This window comes from Melospiza georgiana, chromosome 19 (assembly GCF_028018845.1).
Source record: "Melospiza georgiana isolate bMelGeo1 chromosome 19, bMelGeo1.pri, whole genome shotgun sequence".
NCBI classification, from domain to species: domain Eukaryota; kingdom Metazoa; phylum Chordata; class Aves; order Passeriformes; family Passerellidae; genus Melospiza; species Melospiza georgiana.
The window spans coordinates 11,607,872-11,634,790 of NC_080448.1; the positions used below are offsets into that span (position 1 = coordinate 11,607,872).

Consider the following 26,919-nt stretch of genomic DNA (forward strand, 5'->3'; position numbering starts at 1 on the left):
GGAGCTTCACCAGGAGCTTCCCTTCAGTTCTCAGAGGGTTCTCCATTTCCCCAAACTGTGTCACTGCCAGCACTCGCTGAAGGATCCAACACCTTCAAGCTCTGTTGGATTTCTGTTCAAAACACCAAGGGCACAAGTGCTGGGGATCAGGCACACATCTGTGGGGAGGAAATGTGGATCCATGGGCAGACTGGATTTAGGAATGCAACCCTCAGATTTCCATGCCCAGACATGGAGAGACCAGTCAGCCACTGCACCAACTCACTGCCTGTCCAAAAAGTGATAAAAAATACGAACTCTCACACTTCAGTTTGGAAATCTGCACTGGGATCCCACACAAGGCTGGTACTGAGCTTTGGAGAGTCCCAAATTACAGGCTCAGAGTGCTCAATGACATAGAGCAGCCCCTGGTTCTGTCCATACAGATTTCTCCTGGCACTGCCACCTTCCACAGGTTCCCTGGGACAGGATTCCTGTTCCACGGAGCTCCCTGGGCTGAGCAATTGCATTCATGGGACAAAGTTTATATGGCCCGATCCAGAACAGCAGCTTTATTTATACCCACTCAGCCCCTCTCCCAGGCAAGTGAAAATACAGCCAAACATCAGAGCTGCTCAAGCCCTGGGTACTCCCAAGTGGACCATGTGCTGCAGTTAAAAAATTTGGCCTCAAAAAAACCTTAACTAAATAATGAAATTCTGATTTTAGCAAAATTCACCGCAAAATAAACGCAAGCACGTAAAGATTTAATGTAAATATTTTAAAAATCCCAAGAAGTCAAAAGAAAGACAAGAAAAATAAAATATTATTTTGCGAATAAATAACTCCCTATGACTCCTTTAACTCCTAAAATAATCCATGGCTACAGCTCTTCCTTCACAACCAACCCAAAATGAAATTCTTGATCAATCATGAAAGATTCCTCCTTTTGGTGACATGGGACAGAGGGACACAACATTTGTAACTGCAGCTCACCAAACTGCCTTAATTTGAACATATTTGTCTTCCAAGGGAATAATTCAAGCTGAAAACCAGAAGAAAATTAACAGAAAAGCTGAAGAATTATTCTGTCATTAAATAATTACAGCTTGATTGACTCTCCAGAAGTGTTTTCCTGCCCACTTTCTCTGATCAATGGGAAAAAACTTGAGCAGAGATGTTCCAATTTCACCCTCTTTAACGATTAACTCAAGGCCACTGTCACATTTCAATATAGAACATTAAAATAATCAGAGCAATTTCAGGTCTGTTAAAGGTGCAGTCAGGCATCCCAAGGGGGACACAGTTTAATTTGTTTTACTGCTGGCCCAACATTAATTTTCTTGTTATTAATGGGTGGAAAATCTCTTTTGTAGCCAAGGAAGCGTAATTATTTTACGTTTTCAATGTCTTGCACTTCACAGCTCTCAGCTGCCAAGCTGGCAGGAGCAACACTTCTGGAAAGCAGATCATTTATTTACCACACTTAAAAGAAAAAAAAAAACCCAGGTATTTATAAACCAGCACCATTTTTTAGCTGTTTACTAACTGAGAATCTTATTTGAAAATTTTCCTCTTTGACACTAAACTTGGAATGTACCTGCCCTATCTCACTGATTTAAAAGCTGGTCCTACTCCCAAATTGAGTGTGGATTTAGTTATAGCTAGAGAAATGTTTTAATCATTGTATTTTCAGTTTGTTTTAAGGGCTTTTATTGAAAAATGTTGTGTCTTTTGCTCTCTCTAGAAGGGTGAGAAGCCAGGATTGAGTCCTGCAGCTGGAAAATCCCTCTATGCTGAATCTGAATGCAGAGAAAAGCTTTTATTGGGAAAAGCTGTCCCAGGAGAAGACCACCAGGAAGCTTAGGTAACAAAATGTCCTTTTCAGAGGCTCTAAGGCAACTTACTTGCCTTAACAAATTGGAAGTTGAAGCAGAAGCCCTAAAAAAATCCAAGGGGATAATTCTCATCTTTCCTGGCAGCCCACAGGGTTTGTTGTACATATAGTTCTTGGCAGGGCAGCCTGACAGGGAAACCAGGCCCAAACCTTCCAAAAACAGGAGTGAATGATTGAAACAACCTTTGAACAGACATGAAAACTCCTACACTTCACTTGCCTCCCAAAGCAGATCCAGGGGATGGAGATGTTTGTATGGATGCTTCTGGAAATCCCACCTGGAGCCCAGGAGGCAAATCCAGCTCAGGCTCAGCACTGACCACAGCAGGAATTCCCACAGGAATCGGGATCCCACACAATCCCCTGCTCTGGTGGGCTCAGAAGCTATAATGACCAAAATTAAGTCATTATTGGTCTGCATCCCTCGAGGCTCCCATGGAAAATGGAACTCCAGAGGAAGAGCAGGAAATGTCTTGGCATCCTCCAACTCCAAGCTCAACACTGGAACACCAAGGCTCCAGAATTATTGATCATATATAAAATTTAGGGCTGATTTCTCTACACTGTATTTCATCTATAAATTGTGAAAATAACATCTCTACAGGTTTTCATGCTCCACTTATTCCCACATTGCATCCTCGAGGCCTTGTGCCCCAAACACCTTCCCTGGGGAGCCCAGGGGATCTGACCCTTCCTCTCCTCTGCAGGGGCAGCAGGAAGAAACTTTATGGGCTGAAAGAACAGATTGTCCACTGGATGTGGAGAACTTGCCCAAGTGCAGACAACAACGTATTTAGCAACTCAGCTTTAGCACAAATAAAACATCTGTACCTTGCTTTTAAATGTGGTGAAGTAAAGACAATTGACTGACATAAAGCTGCAGCCCAGTAGACTTTAAAACTACTCTCAAAAGCACAAAAACCAATTCCTGTAGTGTGGAGAGATGTGGATCATTTACACACAAGTTGGTTTTCATTATCACAGTTCATAAAGGCCTTTATACCTCTGATCTGCCCAAATGAAGGGAGGATTCTGCTCGTTTTTAACACCATAAAAACCTATACAGGGATCCTCCCAAAACCCAGGCCTGAGCACCTGTGCAGTTCCTGTGGTGAGACACGATGGCATTAAGGGGTTTATCAGCCCCAGAAAGTAAAATTCTCAGTCAATCAGCCCTGCAGGCACTGTGTGCTGGTCACTGCCTGGAATTAGGAGTAAAAGTGGGGTTTCAGAGCAAGCAGCCAAGGACAGAATCAAAAGGCACCTCTTGTTTTGTTCTCTGTAATGAGCCCAGCCTGATTGCCAATGAGCACTGCAGAATGAGCTGGGATGATGCTTCAGCCCTGGCTTCAAACAAAATCCTGCCTTGATGTTAAATAAAGAGCTCACGATGCTGGCTAAGTGCTGCTCTCACTGGAGGAAGAGTTCTCTGCTGGTTTGTCCCCATCCCTCCTGCACATCTCACACAGCCAAGAATAACACCACTTAAACAAGTATTTTGCCATTAAACACCATTTGATCTAAGTGTCACTCTCTAAGTTATTGTCATCCCAGTACCTGAGCAAACCAAAGAATTTGATCACAAAAGAAGAATACAGCAATTTGCAAAAATATCCTTCCTTTTGAAAAATAATAGTTAATTTGGTTTTGCATAAACATTCTGCTGCCCTTTAAATTACACAATCCTAGAAACTCTCTTAAGGAGGCATTTAATTAATATCAATTTACTATTCCAATTTAAGCAGCTGTATTTATTTCATTTATTTATTTCATTTCATTAGCATTGCTCCACTTTAGGTATCATCCTTCTTCCAGAGCACAGAGCAAAATGACTGTTCTGGAACTGAGGATTCTCAGTTCACTGCACAGAGCTCCATGAAAAATCCCCTTCCAAGAAAATCCAGGCAGATGAGAATGCAGCTTTCCTGTCACAAAATCCCAGTGAACTGCACTGCACTGTTAAAGAGTTCTGACACAACAGATGGGGTGTCAGAATGACACCAACTGGTCAGCAAAAGTGAAAACATAAATGACAGACATTTAGTTTTATTCTCTGAAATGTGGCTTCACCCTCCTGATCTTCATGGCATTTGCTACATCTTAGAAATTGTTAATTTAGGCACTGGAAGCTGCTGATTCCCTGACCATTTCCCTGAGAGCTGCTGCAATCAGCCAGAACATTATTTATCTGCAGATAATGAAATGTTAATTGTCAGATTAATAAGATCAATTAATACACAAGGTTTGCAGCTGCACCTGCTGCCCACAGTGACTGTTCATGTCTAAAGAGGAAGGAGACAAACAGGTACTTTGGAGGAGTTTCTTACAAGTATTTTCAGATTTTAGTTGATTTCACTCAGGAGAGAGGGTAAGATCACAAACTCTTCATTAGCAAACAAATAATAAGTTACTTTAAAAACCAGTGAAATGATTTTATTTCTGTATTCATGGAGGACTACAATTTAATCCATGCTCTGATCCCCTGGATCCCTGAGGATCACAACCATGTGTGCACCTGGCTGGCAGGAATAATTCCTCAGCAGTGGAAGAGGGACTGAATGTCCTCTCTCTTAGTAAAAGAGTTGCTAGAGTTTGAAATTTCCAGCAAGGACAAATCTGAAATTCCAGAAAAGACAAATTCCACATCCAGCACTCCACAGAGCAGGTCACCTGCAGTGTCCCAGTGGGACCAGCCAGGGGACACGTTCCCATGGGATTTCCTGCCTTGTTTACATCCACCCCAAACCCAGGAGGATCTCTTACCACTGGGGTTGAAGGCCATGCAGCAGATGGGCTTCTCATGGGCAGGGAAATGGGCCACGATGCCGTCGCTGTCCGAGTCCTCGCTCACCAGCACCTGGGGACAGAGCACAGCCCAGTCAGGGCACAGACACTGCAGGGGGAAAATCCCATTCACTGACCCTGGAAATCCCCATTTCCTGACCCAGGGACTGCTCTGTAAGGTGTCACATCCACAGTGTCCCTGCCTGTCAGCTCGGCACCAACAATCCTGGGAATTCTCTCACATACAGAGACATGAGACTGCTCTAATAACCAGAAAGGATTATCCACGCTATGCCTTCATTTATCCTATTTATTTCCTATTCATTTATTTCCTATTTTATTTATTTCCTATTTATTTATCCTATTCAAATTAGGGAAAATAGAAAAATAGTCCTGTTTTGCTCCATGAATTATTGCTGACTGCAAAAGAGCTCAACACACCATGCTGTGCAGGAATAAATAAGAATAAGAAGAATAAGAAAATTAAATAAGAATATTCAATCAGAAATGTGTAGGTATCCCAGGAGCTAAATCATTGCTAGAAAGAGTTATATAGGATACTTCATATGTAGCCTCTTCTACAGGATTAATTCAACATGGCTTTATTTGAGAAAAAAATAAAAATGATAAATGTACTGCTGTTATCACTCCTGCAACATAAACCCCTGTGCAGCAGGCAGGAGCAATGGATGGCAACCTGATCCTTAAATATTTTTCCTCTGGAAATATGACACAAAGCAAAAGTCACAACATCAAAAACTGCAAAACACCTAAGACTTAGAAACAGACTTAGATAACTTGAGAACTCAAAAAAGGCCAAATCTCTATTTGTATATTATGTTAACTGATCCCATGCTTTCAATTCTTTTGTCATTTACTGCTTAAAAATATCTTCTAAAGCAAAATAAAAGGCAAAAACACCAACCATAAAAGTACCTTCATCACTCAAAAACTGAATGTGACACTCAGGGCTCCTTTCTCAGCACCTGATGTGTGTCACTGCTGTGGCAGAATGGACAGAACTGGCTTTGGGAACACACAAGGAAACAACACCTGCTTGTGCATGGAAAAATGAAAATATATTCTTCCTCTTCTTAAAAGCAGCAGGAAAAACTAGATCCTTTAGGAACAGAGAAAAGTGCTTTGTTTAAATCACCAATCTACTGAAATCTTCAGGATTTGTCAGGTCCTCCCCCTGCTCTTCTGCACTGCACTTGGGTATAACAAATATCACTTTTTACAATTCCAACACTACAAAGAAAGGAGGAAAAAACTGGACTTAACTCCATCATCAACCAAATGTCCCTCACAAAGATGCCACCACAGCAAGGCCTGGCTCCCATCCCAGTTCAGGGCTTGCACAGCTGTAAATCCCAGCATGATTTCCCTTTTTTACAGAACCTCAGGAAATCAAAACGACACTGATACAACACCCGGTACTTTAGGAACATCAAACCAGCTCCTCCAGCCAGGGGAGGATTCCGTGCCCCTGCAAACAGCAGAGTTGGGAATTTTTCCTGGAAATCCAACCAGAGGGACAATTTCCCCAATAAGACACACAGGGCTGTCAGGGAGCTCAAGGGAAGCAGCTCATTCTCCCTCCCAGAGCCCACAGGAATCCCAAGGCTGCAATTTTTCTCCTCCCAAACAGGCTCCCTTCTCCAAGGTAGTGGCTCTAAGAACTCTGCTAAAAAACCTTCCAAAGCCTCTCACTGAGAAAGGTTCAGAGATGCCAGCATGGCTCTGGTGATCACAGAGCTCCAGCAGGATCCTCCTTGCAGAGCTCCCAGCAAGAGACCAACACTGAGAATTTTCCTGAACGAGCCCTCAGCTGCTCCTGATGCCCAAAAATATTTTATCAAGAGTTCAACAGGATTTTCCCCAAACCTGCCCAGCCCGTGGCTGGGTGTGCTGAGCCAAATCAGCTCCCAAAGCAGCTCTGTCACAGCAGAACTCTGCATTTATCAAAGATTCAGCAAATCATTTATCAAAGATTTATCAAATCATTTAGCAAAGATTCATCAAATCACCTTTATCTCACCCTAAAAGAGACAAAGCACTGAGGGCAGTGTTGCATTTACTACCCCAGCAGTGTTTGCTGCCAGGGCAGGGGAGAACTGCAGCCAGAGCTTTTTCCTCCCATGCCATATTTTCCTTCCTCTGTGGTATTTTCAGTACTGCTGAGCAGAAGCCACTCGTAATTATGACTTTAATTATTTTAATCTTTAAAGGCAAATTACACCACTTATCCCAGTGGAGACATGTTTTTAAATAAAACATGAAAGTAACACAAATAAAAATGGACCCAAATCTAATCAAGCAGGTCCTACTCTTAATACAATTAAGAAAAGAGTAATCCCATCATCATAAAAACAAATAGGTTTGGCAATAATTATAAATATGAATATTGTATAACAAATATTTGCTGTACACTTGAGATCCCCAATGCTTTAAAGAGCTGGAGTTTGATTCACAAAGAGCCTCCCCCAAGTTACAGCCAAGGTCAGACTTCAGTGGAAAGGGGCTAAAAGTGATAGATCTGTGGCATTAACTACTGCACTCCTTTTAATAGAATCCAGCATAAACTCAAACCAGCCTCACGCTCAGCCTGAACCATTTATCTGAGACAAAAATGTCTTCTTGACAAAAACCAGATCTCCTTTAATAAAAGTGAGGCAGACAGTATTATGCTCTGAGGGAATCCTGTTGCTCTTTTTATATTTATATATAAAAAGAATTCTTCTGTAATACACGGAGATATAAAAAGTGAAGAAAATTGAGGCCAAATCTCTGAGCATCAGAACATCACATCAGCCTTTGCCAAAGCTGCTCCTAAAATAAAAGCCCTGGTGTTAATGACCAGTGGAATTATGGCTGTACTTAAAGTTTTATTATTGAATATGCTTCACTCTCTGAGCTTCTTTTTACTTCAGACCAAAACTTCACAACAATTCCTGCTCCTGATAAGCATCTTGATTTGGTTCAATTGCTATCAGCTCCTCACCAAATCAAAATGAACTTTGAAAACTGTGGCTGCTTTTTCCCTGAAAATTCTCTTTAATGCAATAAAAAGTTAATAGGGAACAGGAAAAAAAAAAAAAACCTGATCACATTTTCAAACATAAATAGATCAACATTTTATCTTATTTTGCTGAGCTGTTTTGCAAATATTCCCTGCAATATTGCTGAGCTGTGGAGGAGCTGCACAGGGAGATTCCACCAAGCACAACCCCAGTTTTGGGGTTTGAACTGGCCATATCTTTCTCTGTCAGCCAACTGCTGGATGTTGAACAGATTTACATTCTGCCCCAAAACTGGTGACTTTTGAGCAAGGTCATTATTGCAGCCTGCATGTGGGTGGCCCAGTGGATGAATTAATTAAGAATACAGAAACAAAGGTCGAAAGAAAATAATTTTTCTTTCAAACCCAAGCCAATAAAGTCTTACACGTTTAATTCCAATTACTGAAAAAGAGGACATCTGTACAGCTTTAGGTTTATCCATTTCAACTAATTAAGGGATTCAAATAAATAGTCCTTCCGTCTAACTGAAAAGTTTGCTAACACTTCATTAGAAGGAAGTTTAAACAAGCACACAACCTTGTTAACATATTTTGGTTTACCACAAAGTTACTTGGGCATCTCGATAATTATTTTTATTCCTTTTACAAATATCTCCTGACAGCCAATGTCAATAATTCTGCATTCCTCTGCATTTATTTAATTACCTCATAATTCAAATTTTCTTAAAGTAGCACCAATTCTGAAAGTAGGAGCTATCACATAAACAACTGCTGGGGATGAGAGCTTTACATTCATAAGGTTTATTAAAAATACTTTCCCTGCAGATTTAATCCTGCAAGATTACATTAGGAGAGTTCTTTGGTCTTAAATTGTGGATTTCTCTGTGGTGAGTTTGCATTTCAGCCTCTGCCATGGCAGCACAGGGCAGTGAATGAGACACATCGAGCTCCCTCTCTCATCCCTCATATTTAATGACTTTGAAATGGGAGAAATTGCTAAAAATTAGTGAAAATTATAGTTAGTCCTCCTGGTTTGTGTCCCAAACATTTCCCTTCATCATCCTCCTGGCACAGAAATTGTTATATTTGTACACATGCACAGAGCAGCTCAATCCACCTTTAGAACCTGTGTCTGTGCTTGAAATAACTGAAAAAGTAATGGGGTCATTAATTTGCAAAACTTTAGTCACATTTATTTAAAAAAAAACTATGCTTCCCCAGTCAAAAAAAGTTCCTATTTCTCCTTCAAAATTATGTATTTGTCTGCCTTAGATTTATTGCTGCCTTCCATTTTCTTTCTCTTTTTAAAACATATTCTTTTTTTTTTTTTTACTGTGTCTTATCTCTCAGGCATATTTTATTACTTGGAAAATGCATCTTTCACTGCAACACCCAAATTCTCAGTCAGGCTGTGCAGGTGACAGAAATCTTTACTGACCTGAAGGAGCTGAGGTATTTATTTTACATCAGGAGGGCACTGATGATAGGAAAAGAATTCCTCCCTGCTTCTGAAACTGCCCTCAGCTGTGACAGGGCTGGAACCTGTGTGAGCACACACCAGCCCCTGCTGGATTCAGGGATTCAGGGATTTCCAAGTGCTCATTTAGCCCAGAAATATCTAGTTGGAATTTTAAATTCAGGGTTTGTCAGTGAGAGGAGGAAGAGCCTGATGGGCACAGCCATGAACATTCCAAACCAGACACCTCAAACAGAAGGAGGGGTTGGTGATTCCACTCAGAACTCTTCATGAATCTGAAAACTGGGGGGATAAAACAAGTTAAAATCCTCTCACTGAGTGCTTCAGCACTGGAACAGGAGTTCCCTCACAGCAAAGTGGAGTCCCCATCCCTGGGAGGATTCAAGAAATTAGCAAATCTGGCAATTTGTTTTCATGGGAACGGCAGAATTCAGTCAAAGGCTGGACTTGATGATCCTGCAGGACTTTTCCAAATGTACTGATTGTGTGAATCTGTGATTCTATAAAGCAGTAACTTTATAAAAATCACTGAAAACAGACAGTGACCCTAAAACTCAGGATTTTACAGGGCCTGGCATCACCAGCCTGTCTTACCACCCCTCAGCCAAAGTGGGGATGGAGCTCAGGGGATGAGCCACGTACAAAGTGCATTTATTTATTTTTAATCAGCTTTCTTTTTGCCAGAGGGACATTTCAGTAAGAAAAAATTGTTTAAAAAATCTCCACCATGAAAATCTAACAACACAAAAAATAAGTTATTTTCTTTTTTCCTGGAAATAAATACAATTCTGGAAATAAATATAATTCTGAAAGCAAACTGCAGCTGTAAATAAATTATATAATTTACCAGCATTTAAAAACTTCAGATCAAAAAAATATGAATGCAATAAACACAATTAGAATATCCAACTTCCTAGAGGTTCAAGACAAAACTTATTTTCCTAGAGCTGATGGTTTATTTATGTTAGAGCAGCAGGGTTTGGACAAGACAAACGTTATCATTTTTACAGCTCCTCTCCTGGAGTGCCCTTTAGGCTTTGAGAGCTCCCTACCATTGTTAGGGTCAGAGGACAAGTTCATAAAAACTCTAAATCATATATAACAAGCCTTAAAAACCTAAGATCTATCATTTTTTCCCCCTAGGCCAATGCAGAAGAATCAAAGCACAGACAGGGACCAGCAGAAATAATGACCACATTAAACAGCTTCATCAGAAATTTATGAAGTCAAATTTGGCTTTTTTTTTTTCCTTATAGCATATGAAGAGCCAAAAAATTATTTTTTTCCTGGAAACAAAAACAAATCCCAGAATTATTTTAAAACCTGACTACAAGATCCTAATTTTTTTTTTCCATTATGTTTTTTCTTTTATTTCAATTTTGGAAGAAAATGTCTATAGTGCTTTATGAACAACTCCCTTTCAATGCAACATTGCTTGGCTAAATACTGCCAAAAATAATTCTCAGGGAACAACCATAACAAAGTTTTTCTTTGTTTTGTGTTGCTTTTTTCAAGTAAAAGATTTTATTTTCCTGTCAAGAAAAAAATAAAATAACTTTGCTAATCATTTGACTTCTGATGTGTCCTTAATACCTCAAAACTTACCTGCAATGAGCTTCATAAAGATAGGGGAAAACAAGAAAAAACTAAAGTTTTTTTTGCTTTAAATTCAATAAATGTGACCATGAGAAAAAAAATTCTCACAGACTAGTTACAGAATAATGAAGTGTGTGGGAGTTCTGCATAAACACTGAATCCAGGACCAGCCACTTTAAAAATAAATGAGTGGTAGAAACAAACAAAAAAGACATGGATATCTTCCCTGGCATAAAGACAGAAAAATCCAGCAATTTAGAAATTGTCTGATAATGGTGTGGAGTTTGTAACAAATTATTCTTCCTGATGCACTGCACTGTGTATTAGTATATATAGTAAATTTATTCTATTATTATAAAACAGTGCAAATGCCTCACAAACAGCATTGTGCTCCACTACATTTGGGATTTACATAAAATTATAACTTGCACACTTCACACCCACCTTCCCCCATCGTTTTTTTTAGCCTGGAATTCAGCAAGTCCCCCATTCCCAAACAGCCCCACATTCCAGTTCTGTATTAATAAAGATCATCAGACTCCATCTCCACTTCCACTGATCAGCATCAATCAATGTCAATTAGGAACAAGTGTTGGGGAGACAAAATGTGACACTTCACACTTGATCTTGTCAAAGTGTCACATAAATATGCTGCAAGGACAATATATATTTTGGCTGCATTTCAGCCCCAAACAGGATTTTATCCCAGCTCTGTGCGCCTGTAAAACTCCTCCGGTTGATTTTCCACTCCCACCAGCACACAGAGGATTTCCCCGGGGCTGGGGTGGCCATGCAGGCTCTGGCTGGGTGCACACACTGTTACCTGTCCCTCTGCCACCGTCTCGGTGTCGATGATGGTGACAATGCCAGGCACCAGGGGACTCCTGCGCAGGTTGCTGTGAGCCAGGATCTCCTCCTCGGTGGCTCCCGACGGCAGCGTCCCCGTCAGCTGCGTCACCACCTTCCCCACCATGGTCAGCCCAGTCTTTATTGTCTGCAAAAAAAAGGGAAAAGACTCCTTCAAATGGTGTTTGGGGCTGTGCTGTGGGATCGGCTCGGATTCTTTCTGGAAGTGGATTGTTTTAGGAGTGGTTATCAGCTGCAAATGCTGCAACAAAACAGCTTGGAAAAACCTGGTGCGATAGCAAATGGAAGAATTCACCTTTCTTTTGGAAGTCAATTATGCCAAAGTATTACTGAAAAAAGAAGCATTTTAATGTTCAAATAATTTAATGTGTTTGTATTTTAAATATTCCAGTGCTGGGGTTTGTTTTAACTTTGATTTTAGTTACTCCCATAGCATGAGTGGTCAGAAGGATCAAAGACAAGACCACGATGGGTGTGAGGAGGGTACTGCTCACACAAAACACAACAGCCCCCAATGCTCACAGAGTTTTGTCTTCTGCACAGTGCAAGAGACCAAGAATTTGTCTTTTGCTACATCTGACACACTCATTTTTTACTCAGTAATTAAGCATTAAAACTAGATATGAGACTCAAATCCAGGAAAATTAAAAATGCCACCCGTGAAGTCCTGGAACTCCCAGGCACGTCCCAGCACAAGGGATGGGACTTTCCAGGCTCTGCATGTTTCCCAGACAGGGGTTTCAAAACACATTCACTGCACTTGTTTTAGCAGCTAAAGATGCTGAAGATTATTTTTATTTTGCTTTATTTTATTTGGAGAAAGAGGCAGAGTAGACACAGTAGGAGAGATGCAGACTGAAAGAAAAACAAGCCCAACTACAACTTTAAATATTTTCTCCTTGAACCAAGGACTGTGCCTTATTTGCCTGTAAAGAATTGAGCAGATTTATTATGCAATATAAATAAGAAATAGCAAAAGAGATCAGAATGGAATGACACTGTAACAAGCCAATTCTTAACTAAAAAGACAAGCTAAGCTGCCTGCTAAATTGAAAAGGAAAAACATGTCCAGATCCCAGGCTGAAACCAAGAAGCAGCCACAAATCAATTGCAACTGCTTTGTTTAGTGCTAAAATCTCAAACTGCAGTGATTAGAAAACACATTAGTGTTCATCAATTAGCAGCCAAACGTTTGTTTTAATAATTCATGGGAAATGACTTACACAAAGTCTGTTAGTGTGCTGTCAGGAAAGCCTCTGAAGGGCCAACAGCAGCAGGCGCCACACGGTATCGATGGCCACAGCCAGCCAGGAAGGCTGATTAACCTCTGAGATGCCTCTGCTGATGGACTCACCCCATTAATGCTAATGGAGATACTTCCACTTAAAATCGAGCCAGGCCTTTAGCACAGCAATGGCTTTGGGGGTTTAAAGTCTTTAGTAATATCCTGCCATTTGTTTCTTGTTATTTCTTTTTATACCCGGCTACGGCAGAGGAGAATAAAACGGGTTTTAGCAGTGGCCAGCTCAGGAGGCTGGGAGAGGTAACATAAAGCAGATATTGACAGCTGAGGAATAAACCTAAAATAGCCCCAGTGCCATCACAGGGATGCATTCCAGCTCTCCTGGCAAAAACTGACAAGGCAGTTTTTTGGCCAATAGCTAAAATCCTAGAAAATGATTCGTTCTCAGTTTAGAAAGCAGTAAATGCTACATGGCAAAATACCTGAGCAAGGGAGAAGGCTAAAAACTGTAACTGACCTGTTTTAGAAAATATCTTTAATATTTATAATGAGAGCAATGGGATGGCAAAGCACCAAGCATAAACTGACAGCTCTCCAGAAGGAAATGAGCAGTGTGGGAGCAGCGTGGGGCTGCAGCAGGCAGAGGTGTGCAGAGATGTGGCCAAGGCCATTAGCTCAGAAATATCAGTGCATGACCATTACAGCACTTACTGCCCTGTGCTGTTGTGTATATTTGCAAAAACTTCTGGGGTAATCTTTAACCTTTCCCATGCCATATCAGCTGTCCCCTCCATCCATTAGGGCTAATGACCTTGCTCTCACATAAGCTGTTAGTCCTCATTAAGAAGTTATCAGGTAACAAGAGAAAACAGATGCAGCCTTTGCTAAATCACTTTACCAGTACAGGATTAAAAGATACGGAGAAGGAATCAAGCAAAGGAGTTATGAGGTGAGAAGGACTTGGTTTATAATTTGATGTGAGACATGTGACAGAGCAAATACATTTTAAATGAAATGGGTTCAAGTTTGCACTGTCTCAGTCCCTTTGTCACTGATGGGAACCCGCCAGTGAAGTCTGCTGATAAATACAATTAAAATACTTGATCCAGTTTCTTTTGTACCCAATGATCCACAGTATGCAGAAACACACATTATTTATATGCTCATGTGCACCCTATCTACTTCAAAATATGACTGTTCACATCTATTTGAATATAAAGAAATACATATATTTAATTAAAATAGATGTATGCCCTCATACCTCATTTAATTGAAAAGTAAGTACAACTTTAATTAGATGAAAAGAATTAAAATGCACCATTCAATGCCTGTTAGGATGCTTTGTTCCAACAAAGGCCTTGCATCCTTTTAGTGACAACACAATATATTGTTCCTGTTTCTCATAATAAATACATTTTATATGATCTATTTGATTGCAAATGAAAAACCTATAGACAGCAGAAAGAGACATCAAAAAGATCTGCCTTGGGTGTCAACACAGTGAGGCTGAGCCTCACACTTAGTTTGAACAAAGGGATAACAGGGTTTATTCTGAAAGAAATTCCGTGTCCATGCCACCGTTTGTTCAACTGAAAAGAATCTTTATCCCATGGAAGGGACTTCCCTGTGTGCATGCCCTGAGTGCATTCTACAACACCTCTAAGGAATGATACTTTCATTTTTCCAGACACATCCATTTTTATCTGCACCCATCATTAATCCAAATGTGAATCTTGACACATTTTTCTGCTTCCCAAAATTTTCTGCTTGGTCAAGTCACAGAAACTACCAGAGCTTTTAGAACATGAACACTCAGAAAGGCACCAACACAATCACAACCTTGACCTTGGTGATTTTGGTGAACAGGGACCTTCCCAAATGACTCCCAAAGTATTTGATTAAGGAGGAAATTTATTTGCTGCACCAAGAGCAGCAGCTCCCACTGAGGACAAACCCCTGGCCCCACCAGGACATGGGTCAGCAAAGGGAAAATCATTACAGAAAATATTCTGTGTTGCCACCAAGACCTTCCAGAGAGGATCTGAAAGGCAATTCTGCAAAGTGACCCTGCTGAAAGCTCTCAGCTCTCCTTCTCTTTCATACAAAGGTTCTTTCCCTTCAGTAGAAAATTGGAAGCCAAGCAGAGAAAAGGCTGTAACCCAAGGTAACCTGGCAAAACAAGAACTTTAATGGAACCACTTCTGAACCAAACAGCAGCACTGCAGGGGAAAGGAAAGGACATCCACTTCCCAAAAAGCTGCTCCCGCACTAATCAAAGCAAAGAATTACAAACCCCTGCAGCTGATAGGACACAACAGCATAAATAGAGGTTCATAAATGAAGAGTTAAATAAGGAAAGAGTGAATTGATGATGAGGCAATGAAATGGACAAAGAGCAACAGATATATGGAGCATCTATTTGCCAGCAAGAAAGTCAGCCCTGCAGTTATCAGAGATGAAAACCTGCTAGACAGCAAGCCAAGACTCAATGAAATCACTAATAAATTAAACATTGCAGATTTACTGTGGCGTGCTCGTGGATAACAAATTAATACACTAAGGCTGAGACACTCCTCAAGAGCCAAATCATGCAAATATTTAAAACTATATTAGTATTAATCTTGTCTATTACAGTAACATCCAACAGGCAGGAGCATGAGCAATGTGCTGTGCAAACACAGAGCAGCAGCAGCCCGTGCCCTGGGGATTATCCCTTTTCCTAACTCTCACTGGGAGTTTATCTCTGTACAGAGGCTAACAATCTTTTCTTTCCTATGATTATAAACACATTTTATCTTCAATATCTACTCACATGATGCAATAGCACTACTTCAGTGTGATAAACTCAGCTTAACAGCAGAATTTGTGGATTATGATCCCTTGCTAGTACTACTCAGCAGGGAAGGCCATCAGCTACAGTGATCTGCTTGCAGGATTTTGCCACATCTGATCCAAACTGTGGCTGATCACACTAAGCCACTCAGTTTTTCAAACTTATCTGTGCTATAAAAAAGATGTTCACGATGCTGGGATTGAAGGAATCTGGGGAGATTTCCCCATACACATCTTTAACTGTGCTGATGGTGAAAGTACAGAGAGATCCAGCAAATCACCTCAGGAGAGGAGCAATTCCAGCTCCCCTCAAAAATGTAAAAAGCTGTGATTTTTCTCCTTCTCTGGCCACACAGTGATTGTGATGGACTGTGTTTGTTTTTCTGTTTTGCTTTCACATGAGCTGGCCTGCCCTGTCTCTCTCTGTGGCTTCTCCTAACTGTTGTTTTCCTCGGTGCCACCGAGCCCTCTGTCCCACGCTGTCATTTCATTCCTATTATTAGGTTTGTTTTGTTGCACATATCAGAAATGAAAAGGCTGGTGGTTACAAGGGAAGCTTGTAATCAGCACCGAGTTCACCCCACGGTGCCAGAACTCACTCTGTGTGTGTGTGTGAGAAAAAGAAATTGTTGTTGCAGCAAGGAAAGGAGCTGGGAGGGAGACAGTGAAACAAAAGTTGTGCTCGGTCTTGTTTAAGATTTTTCCAAGCCATGAGCTTCTTTTGATACTACAAAAGGCCAGACATTTCTCTGAAAACAGAGGGATTTTATAACATCATCTGAAGTACAAAAACGAGGCAATGGAACCTATATGTAAACAGTCATTAATAAGCTGTAACCTTCAAAGAAGGTAATTAATTAGCTCCAGTACTGTGCTGTCACCCTTCAGAGAGAGCAAAACGTATAATGGGGGTGTGATGGAGTCCAAAGAGCACCAGGCACTTGTAAAGTCACTTTTCATGATGCTAAAAGACTAATAATTCACAATGTTGATTTCTAACCATATAAACTTGTGCCACTACGAACAGCCATTATACAAATCCATCCCACTGTCACTTCCCTCTAATGTAAATAGCTGTTTGTAATAAATGAAATTTTTAAAAATCAGTTCAGAACCAGAAACAGTTTGTGGAAAGCTACAGTTAGTCAGGGATCTGCAGGATGGGGAGGGCAGGCACAGTGCTGCTGCTGCTGCAGGGCTCTCAGTGTGCTCTCCTCTCTGGGAAGGGAGGGGGTGATGACACACAGCCCAATTCAGCAGGGAAACCTCATAATTATGTTGCAGGAGCAGCTCTCCCAGGGCAGATGATGGACTCACTTTGGCAGCACTAATGACTGTGGCAGTGTAAGACTGAATGTTGTCTCCACAGGCTCCACCACGGGACTGATGGCATCGGATCAGCTACGAGAAGAAAGACAGCAACCAAGTCACTACTATTAAACTACACAAACCCAGAACCCATTACCAGAGCTCTTATTTATCATGTACAGTGGTGTGTTTTTTCCTACAAACAGCAAAAAGCCCTGCTGAGACACTTAACCCCTTTTTATAATCTTCTGGGTGCCACCCAGACTGTCGCGTCCCCCGCTCCAGTTTTCAATTACCAGATGAGTACTCACTAAGAATTCATAAACTTTGAAATGGTGGGATTTTTGGTCTGGCAGCAATACCACAAATAAATTTAAATAAATATAATCAAAAGCTTTAGCCGTGTATATGCAACATTAAATATCAGCCATTCTAAGAATCTGAGTGTGGCTTTCCCCTCCTTTTTATGACGAGCAAGCAAAGAAATGACAAAGGAAAAGAGTTGTTTGAAACTTTGCATTTAATAGATTAAAGGAATGTACATGGGGCTTGCTTTTTATTGCCTGCCTTCAAAATCAATAAATCAAAACAAGACTCTTGTACCTGCCATCACCCTACAAAAGTAGGTTTTGCCTTTGAACCCTAAGGAACAATAGAATCTGTGCTTCTATGCAAAATTAGGAAAAAATATAGGTATTCATTGCTTGCACACAAAACATGTTGCTTGTTGAACTATTTGAGCTAAAGAAAATTAAAAATTACTGTAAAATGTATTTGTTTCTAAAGGCTTTTCTGTCCTGCTTATATTTAAATATCCAAATAAAAATACCTAAACTAGGGAAAGCCCACAGTGAATTTACCTGGGCACACACAAGCCATTTAAACTCCCTTTGTGATATAATTCTTTTGCTGATATTTTTAATCCCATGCTGAGCAGGGTTAGGTTTTCCAGCATCAGCATGGTGTGGCACTAAAGAAAAGGCAAGCCTGAATTTGGGAAGAAATCATCTGTGCTGGAGGAGGTGTAACAGCAAATAGATTTCTAAAATCTGCCTCTGATAATTTCTGGCTCAGCTCTAGAAACAGCTTCTCCACTCACAGGTGGAAGGGAGAAAAAACATCTGCTTTGAAATAAAAATAAGGCATTAGGAGCCAAATTCAGGCTTCACTTCAAGCTTTAAATACACAACCATTCCTCTGGGTAAAAGCAATGATCATTTCTTTGCTTGGGAATCTATTTTCTTTGTCTCTAGAAAGATGAAAAAAAGTCTGAAATTTTTCATATTTTTTCTTGGAGCTTAACTTTTTCAAAGCTGTTCAAAAGTGGCCAATTTAATGCTGTTTTCTAAGCTACAGAGTGCATTGCTGTGTTGGCTCAGACAAACCCAGGCTCTGTCCAGACTCAGTTTCCCCAAAGAGAATTTAGGAAGTGTTTTTTTGCCTAGCTTCAGAAGTGGCTGTAATTAAATGTTTTAAACTTTTAAAGAACAAAGTGGGTTGATTATTGTGTTACCTCACTGAAAACACATGTTGATGGCTGTCTTCTCTACCTTCCAAGTTTCTTACACTGAGATTTAATCAAATGTGCAAAGATTTAATATTTTAAAGTACTTAGGACTGTCATTTTAAAGCAACTCCTCTTACAGACTTTCTTTTGCACATAGCTTTTTCCTGAGACTTTTTCTTTTCTTTTTCCCCCATATTTACAAAATTTAGAAGTGTTTTTTGATATCAAACCCCTCCTTACCTTGTTTTCCGCATAAGCAAGCCAACGGCTTCCAAGAGCAATAGGATTCATGTTTGGCCCTGGACAAGGATAGCAGCCTGCAAAGTTTAAAAAGGCAACATTAAGAAATATCTCAATGACTTCTTCCAAAGAATTTTATTTATTGCCAAGAAAACAAAAAGTCTAAACAAAAGCCTTGCAGTTGCTAATATCACTCAGTGGATGCTTGCATTTTTGTTTCTAGAGATAAGGCTGTGGTTAGATGAGCTATTTTGAACATTTAATTATGTGTAAATATTCATTTCTCCTTTTGTTTGTATTTTTAAAGTAATTTTGATACAAAAATGACATTCTGGGGTGAGGGAGTAGTGATGTTTGACTCGATTGGTTTTGTATCTTCACATTTTAATTAATTTTATTTGATTGACACCTTTCTGTTGGTGAACAGTTCACTCACTTCAACCCCTTCTGGATTTTTACTGTATGAAAGGATGTATTGTACTCTTGGTTTCAGTTTTAGTAATTCTATATACAAACCCTCAGACTTTCAAAATGCTTTTGCTTTTGATTTTACCAATTCTCTATACAAGCCCTCAGTCTCTTCATATACTTTTTTCACAAACTTTACAGTGTGAAAATTTGTAATTTATTTAAAATTGGCAGCAATATTTCCACTGTTACCTGCTTTCCATTACCTTTATATTATCATTAAAAATAGATTTACACATATGGATAAAAATGAGCATAGAAAAGAGAATTATTCCTGAGGATTTAAACATGAAAATATCTGTTAGACAAAATAGCTGTGAATGAAAACATGGAAAGGCTTAAAATAAATCACATTAAATGGCATTTCATATATAAAGTTTTTAAAATATGTATTTTTATAAAATGTTGTAAGTAAAATAAATTTTTAGTAAATAAAATAATCTGTATTTGTAAAAATAATTTCTATTTAAAAATAAGCATTTTTACATTAAAAAATAAGGAGTAAAAAACAGGCGGAAGGAGGAGGCTATCAAGCAAATGGTTAATCTCACTTTTCATCACATCTTAGGCTAATACAGTCAATTTAGCAATTTAAGTTCTCTCACTGACTGGGCAAGAAACAAAATATTGAAGACCTTGCAGACATGTGTGTCTGATTTAAAGGAGCCCTGGGCAGCTGCTCCTGTACCCAGGCTGAGGGAGCGCAGGCAAACTGCATTTCAGAACACATCCAACACAACTTTTATTCAGTGTATTGCTCAAAATCCAAATAAAAAATAAACCCCAAACCCAGTCAAGTGAAGTTTTCTATTTTCTGAATCTCTGATGTGAGACTCTGACCCTGCTCTGCACCCACAGCAGGGAAAAGAACCTGATCCCACAAATGCCCAGCTCTGTTCCAGCAGACTCAGGAAGAGTCCAGAACATTTCCTGAGCACAGCAGAACTTCCAGAAGGGGACGGGTTTTATTTCCCACACCTGCAAAGCAGTGAGAAGCAGTGTGGGAGGTGTTAGCACCTTTCTGGAAGGTTCCATGGACATTTGACAATGCTTTGGATGCGGGTTTGGCCCCGCCGAGATAAACAAGCCTGGATTTCATTTTCCAGAGCAGAGCACGGAGGGAATTGCAAAATTCCAAAGATCACAGCGAGCTGCTCGAAAGGTCAGAAAGGAAGGGAAGGAGAGAATGAATTCACCCAGTTAAACCCAGTATGAATTCACCCAGTTAAAGCCAGTTAAATCCAGAATGAATTCACCCAGTTAAAGCCAGAACGAATTCACCCAGTTAAAGCCGGATAAACCCAGAATGAATTCACCAGTTAAAGCCAGAATGAATTCACCCAGTTAAAGCCAGAATGAATTCACCCAGTTAAAGCCAGTCAAACCCAGAATGAATTCACCCAGTTAAACCCAGAATGAATTCACCAGTCAAACCCAGAATGAATTCACCCAGTTAAACCCATCCCAGACAGGGTTTGTGAGCCCTTATCGCCGGCCCGATCTCAGGAAGGAAAGCGAATTCTGAAGAGATGATGCCACAATTGTTATTGCATTCCAGGAGTGCATAAAATGTGGGTAGCCAGAGCCTCTTAAGGAACAAAGCAAGCAAAAAAAAAGGTTGTAAATACAGCCCTGGGTTGTAAATACAAACGTGTTCTTCCGATGACATTATAGATCAGGAGCGCTGAGGTTTTAATGCCGACTTCTGCCTCGGCAGCTCTTATCTGGGTCAGGAAAGGAATTCAGGTCCCCAAACCTTTCTTTTACCTTCCCTTTTATGTATAAAATACAGCACTAAAAGTTGCCAGATGATAACCCTCCTCATGTAAATCTCTACAGTGACTTCAGAACCAGTGACTTGCACTTCCCAAATTCAGAACATCCCTGCAGGAGAAAACTAAAGGAGTCTCAGCAATTCATAGCAAAAAAACAAGTCCTGCTTGGAAAAGGGAGCTGTTCTCAATTACTTCAGTGAACTGAAGCCATTGAAGAACTGCAAGAAGAATTCTTCCAATCCAAAATTGATCACTGAACAGAAGAGTTACTTGGAAAAGCTGGGACTGCCCTCCCCAAATGCACTGCCCGTGGTTTGTCCCATGAACTGGGCTCAGTCAATCAGACTCCACACACAAATCAACCAATTCTAAGAATAAACTCCACAAAGGTCAACAATTCAGCTCGGTCCTAAACTCTACTCTTCGATACGAAAAACAGCGTTAAAAAAAAGGAGCCATTTCCTCCCTTTCTTTTCTTTGCAAGTCTTTGCATTTTGGAAACTTGCAGCAGCACAAGGATAAACAAAGGGTTATACTTTATGGGAAGGAAAAGCAAATTGTTTTTCTGCTTTCCAAAAAAACAGCTGGAGTCAGCAGAACATCATCTATGAGGCAAATGAAAAGACAGACACGGCGTGACCCATCGAGCTGGGCCATCCAATCCTCAGCAGCCCCACTCTCTTAAAGATTAACTTCTATTTCTACCAGACTTCAAAACAACAGAGGAAAAAGCCATTCTAAGCAATAACAGCAGCAACTTTAGTGTGTTTACAATAGCAATGAACATAATGAGAATGCAGAACTAACTGTCAAGAAGACCAAAGTTTCCAAGCTTTAACGACAGCATGGAGAGGTCATCCAAGAAAGGATCACTCAGGGAAAGTCCTTCCAAAAGTGCAGCAAACCAAGCAAGTACTAAAAAATATCTGATCTTAGAACAAGCTTAACTGGGCCTATAACTCACAAAAATATAGGTGAAAACCTACTGGAAACTACTTCATAACTTTAGAGTACACACTGTTATCTTCTACCTCTGTGCAGAGGAAATGAGAACTTCAAAGCTGGGAAAAAAGGAAGAAAAATTGCATTTTGAAAATCAGAATCAAAGTCTAAGTTTTTCTGCTAATCTTATTTTGTGATTACTGGCATTCAAAAAAGCATTAAACTTACTTGTTGCTGTGCTGATTTTATATATTTCGTTTTACTGAGAATACAGGAATCCCACATTACCTGAAGCTCTCCAAAGAGCTACACAAATGTTTGCTTTGTGAGTGGGCAGAGAGAAGGTTGACTTATTTTCCATTAATTATCCATTTATTTCCATTAATTTTAACTATTACCCTTATGGTAGTGATGAAAATCTCTACCACCCTCTGGAGATTCAAATCCATAAGCTCATAATAAACCAAACCATCTCCCCAACTCATCTTTGAAAATTCACACAAATAAATATCCCCTCCTCTGACTCTGGATCTTTCCATCAGTCTTGAGCTCCTTCAAGAAACCCAAGGCTCCAGTGCTTTCCTTGAATTGTTTTCCAAAAGCTGATCCTGGATCTTCAGCGATGGCAATGTGAACACAAGGAGAGCAGCCAAGAGGAGAAAAGCAACACATTCCTGTCCTCTGCCTTGTCCTTTAAACAAACAGCTCACAGGGAAAGCTCTGCTCAGAGCAACGGAGTCACTCCAGGCTGTGTCAGCTCCAACACAGCCTGGGCCAATAAATCACAATAAACCTGAACCACTTCCACTGGGGCAGCTCCTCAGCATCTCCACAGCTTCTTCAGAAAATCAAGATTTAAAGGAGATACAGGAATACAATATTCTCTCCAGAAAAATCTGATGTCAACAGTCAGAACTTGTCTGAGCTAAGTCAGGGCTTATTTTCAGTTTGCAGAATGATGCACTCAGAACTCCCCACCCACAATTTTATTTCTTTCTTAAACCTCACTAAAACACACTGGAAAATGACATCTGATAAACTATTGCAAATTAATACATGAATTAATAAAGCTGAGGGAATGAAAGAGCCAAATCAGAATCACCTAACATTGCTTTCCTTCCAGCACATCCCATCATGTTCATCTTAAGACACTACTGGTTGATTTTTAATTTCACAGCACATTATAAGAACTTTATTCCCTACAACAGTATTTATAGCACTGAAAAAAAAATCTGGTTTTGGTATTTTCCAGACTTTCATCCTCTCTATCTTGACTTTGTTCTTGCTTTTTAATGAAAAACATTTTAAGTTCTTTTCTGTCTTGTTTCAGTCTTTTTCCCTATCAGTTTAATAGGAAAACTTCCTTTTTCCAGCATTTTCACTGCTTTCTTTGCACCAATTCTCTCCAGTTTCCTTTGCAGTGGTCCATACTCATCCATTTTATAATTATTTTTGATTTCCTGTTTCCTAGGGGGGGAATTTTAATGGATATGTCACACCATGCCCCTGTGAGGAATCCATACCAGAGGTTTTATTTCAAGCTGAGGGGATGGGCAGTTATTAATACAAAAGCCTTTTAGGATTTTGTCTCTAATCCCAAATTAAGGCAGAAACAGCATCTTTTGGGTCCCAGGGAATGCCATGTAGGCAGAGATTCCCAGGCTCACCTCCATCCTAAGGAAACCTCTGCAGAAAGAAGGATTTTTCTGTTCAGTGCCTGGCAAGGTTCATTAAAGATGACACATGTCAGCTGAAGTGTCCAGCAGTTTTAAACACAGTTTTCTAAACAAATTCCAAAAGAAGTAACTCATTTCAACAGAAATTCTTTGCCTTTAATCATTCAAAGGACTTGCTGGATTATCACTCCCAAAATCAGTGAAGCAGGGCCATTGTGTATTTTTAAATAAATAGCTCCAAGAACTCACTGAAGTGATGCTACTTCTCTAATAATCAATCTGCAATTCTTTTTGGTTCTTACAAAACACAGAGCTCTCCATAAGAATGGAATTACAAAACTCCATCCTTAATTCAGAAAGCAGATCCATGGCAGAGAGCACAGTGAGGGAAAATGCAATAAATAATGGGTAGAGTGATACTGTTGTAGCAAAAAGCCTTGTTTATTACAAGAAAAACAAATCATATAAGTTGTTTTATCTAATATTTTTTTTGGTTGGTTGTTTTGTTTTTTTGTTTTTTTTAGCAAACCAAATTTTTTGTTGTTTATAAACTGTATAAAGCAATATTGTTTATAAATTCCTCTGGGCTCCTTCTAGATGAAAGGCCCTGTGTAAATGTTATTACTCTCACACTGTCACATACTTTCCAAAACTCTTCTATTGTTCTTGTACTTCCTCCTGTTTAAGTATCACTCATAAAATGGAGTAAAAGAGCAAAGGAGCAGGATGGACCCACTGAGAAATAAGGTTTGCCACCCAAGGCCTTTTTTTCTTACTTATTTATTATTATTATTGAATTATTATCATTATTATTACTACAGAGATCTCCTTCCCTGTCCACTGTACCATGGCAGTTTGAAGCATCTGCACTTTGATGGTCCCAGTGGGTCCCTTCCAGCTCACAAATTCCATCATTTTATAATTTTACTGTTACTCCACAGGTCCAAGCACAATCCCAGAGCTTTCACTAAAAATAGCAGTGGCCTTTCATATTCATTAGGCCTTGCTGTTTAATTTAGCACCAATTTGATTGATTTCAAGGCAATGTTTAATCTCAGGTTTACTTTCTTATTTTGTTCAGACTTGGACAGTGACAAATAATAAAAGTTGCCACTGAGGTTGTTGTTTCTGCACAGGACAATGTCAGATGGCTTTGCTTGCCCTTTAACATTAAGGATTTGGGTGCTTTAGATAAAAATAACTTCTATAGAAACAAAGAGCACTTCCTGTTTTACATCTAATTTGTAAAACTGTCAGAGCCTGCAGATATGACAGACAGACATCTTGGGGACTGAGGCCTCTGTTGTGGCTTTATGCAGCTTTTCTGTTGTATTTACATTTTCCTGCAGTGGAGCAAAACCTCCTGCAAGCACCAAAGCTGTTTGTTCCCATAAATCCACCATAGTACCCTAAAAACCTCTCCAAAAAGTGTTCCAGCATTATCCTGGAATGGTGAGACACTGGTTCTCACAGCCAGGAATAATTAAAAAAAAAAATCTTATAAATAATGCTGTTAGAAAAAAAAAAGAAAAATTAAATCAACATTTCCCAGGGAAAAACACCATGAAGGGGTAGGTGCTGATATAAATGTGTGTGTATAAAAATTAAAAGTGCTTATAGCAATCCACAGGGACATACTTGGCTCTTCTTCACTGATCAAGAAAATCCTGTGACTCAGGAGCTCCCTTCCCACCTGCCCTGAGGACTTTCGATCAGGGCTGACCCCCACAGACAAAGGAATCCTGTCAATTATTACCCCGTGTGGGACAGCAGCAGAAATGCCCACAGCTCAGGAGGGAAACACACACAACTCCTGCAAGAATGTGACTCTTCAGGCATTAAACCTCCTCATAAGACACCCAGAGTTTTCACTTTGAAGTCAAGAGCTCAAACTGCTTCCTGTGAGCCCGACAGGGAAAGGAATTCCAACAGAAATGTCCAAAAAAGCCTTGAAGATTTCCAGACCAGCCCTGGGACAAACTGAAACCACCAAATTATTCCTTTGTGTGAATGTGAGAGCACGCAGCAATCCCAAATCCAAAGTGCAGATCAGAGCATCCAACACCATTTGCTTTGGGGTTTTACTCACTTGGAGAGGTGCAGGACATTCAACATCCACAGACTGATTTTGGCTTGTGGGGAGAAGCCTTTCCAGAATTTCTATACAATAAAATACTCTGACTAAAATCTGCAGAATTACCTCTCAGGGCTCTCCAGAAGAGCATCAATAGAAACGTGGTGCCAGCTAATGGCTGCAGTAAGTGTCTCCATCCCTGGGGAACCCTGGATGGAGAATTTATCAATATGAGGAGTGAAGGGCCAGGGAGGCTGAGCAGGAGCTCCTCATCAGACACAGGGATGATGCCACGTGCATGATGTTATCTGGGAGCAACTGTGCTCAGCCCAGGGGGTGGGCAGGATGTTCTTTATGGACAAGGAAAGGATCCATCAGGCCATATTCATAATCAGCAGTGTTGCACTAAGTAAGCAGTTTTGGGGTGAGGAGCACTGATGGAATAGAAATCAATGGAATTCAGCTTTTCTGCAGCTTTTCTTTAGAGCAAAGGAGGGGCAAAAAAAGCCTGAGCATCACTTTGGTTTCTGTGCATCACTTTGGTTTCTGATCCTTCAGCCACTGAAGGAAATCTGAAGTGAACCACAATAAAACTCTGAGCTATTTAAGAATCTATTTAAAATCCACACCTTGACACTCACCACTAGTAAAGGAAATACATTCTTCGCATAAGCATCAAAAGAAATTTTGGGGTTTTTTTAGTTTGGCCACATGAGCACCTAAGGCAGTGCAGGATGTGAAATTCCTGCTGGGCTTTCTCCTCCCCTTGGTGTCTTTCCTTAGGGAAAGGAGCTGGCTCCAAGCACCAGGAGAGCAGTGATGGATGGAAGTGACTGCCTTGAGACTTATGTTCTGCCTTCTCCTAGCAGACATTTGAAAATCAGAACACCCCACAGGGTAGATTAGGGGATATCCTGGTAATTTTTCTACAATAGTTACAGCGTGTTTTCTCTCCAGTTTAAGCACCTGTCTTAAATTCCCTCTCCCAGTCTGGAGCACCTGTACACTGAGGTTTTGTTACAAAAGGCACAAATAAAACATTCTGGCTCCCTGCCATGCAAGTCAAATCAGTACAATTCCATGTAATCCCAAGCAGGGGAAAACAAAGGTTGGTTCCATGTCAAACTTGCTCAGGAAAAATCAGGAAATGCAGGAGTTAAAACGTTCCAACAGCAGCACGAACTTGTCCATCTACATCCTGAATATTTTATGGCATATTTATTGTAACAATA

General features: G+C 40.1%; 1 protein-coding gene across 9 annotated transcripts in view; it reads right to left on the minus strand.

Annotated features, from left to right (window-relative positions):
• BCAS3 (BCAS3 microtubule associated cell migration factor) overlaps window positions 1-26,919 on the minus strand; it is a 293,863-nt gene that overhangs the window by 228,694 nt on the left and 38,250 nt on the right. For all 9 annotated transcript variants that reach the window (XM_058037737.1, XM_058037735.1, XM_058037743.1 and 6 more), the window contains exons 10-13: window positions 18,753-18,829; window positions 17,015-17,098; window positions 11,579-11,749; window positions 4,640-4,733 (exon numbers count right to left, since the gene is read on the minus strand). In XM_058037737.1, the coding sequence (XP_057893720.1) occupies window positions 4,640-4,733; window positions 11,579-11,749; window positions 17,015-17,098; window positions 18,753-18,829 (426 nt within the window). The remainder of the gene's footprint in view (window positions 1-4,639; window positions 4,734-11,578; window positions 11,750-17,014; window positions 17,099-18,752; window positions 18,830-26,919) is intronic.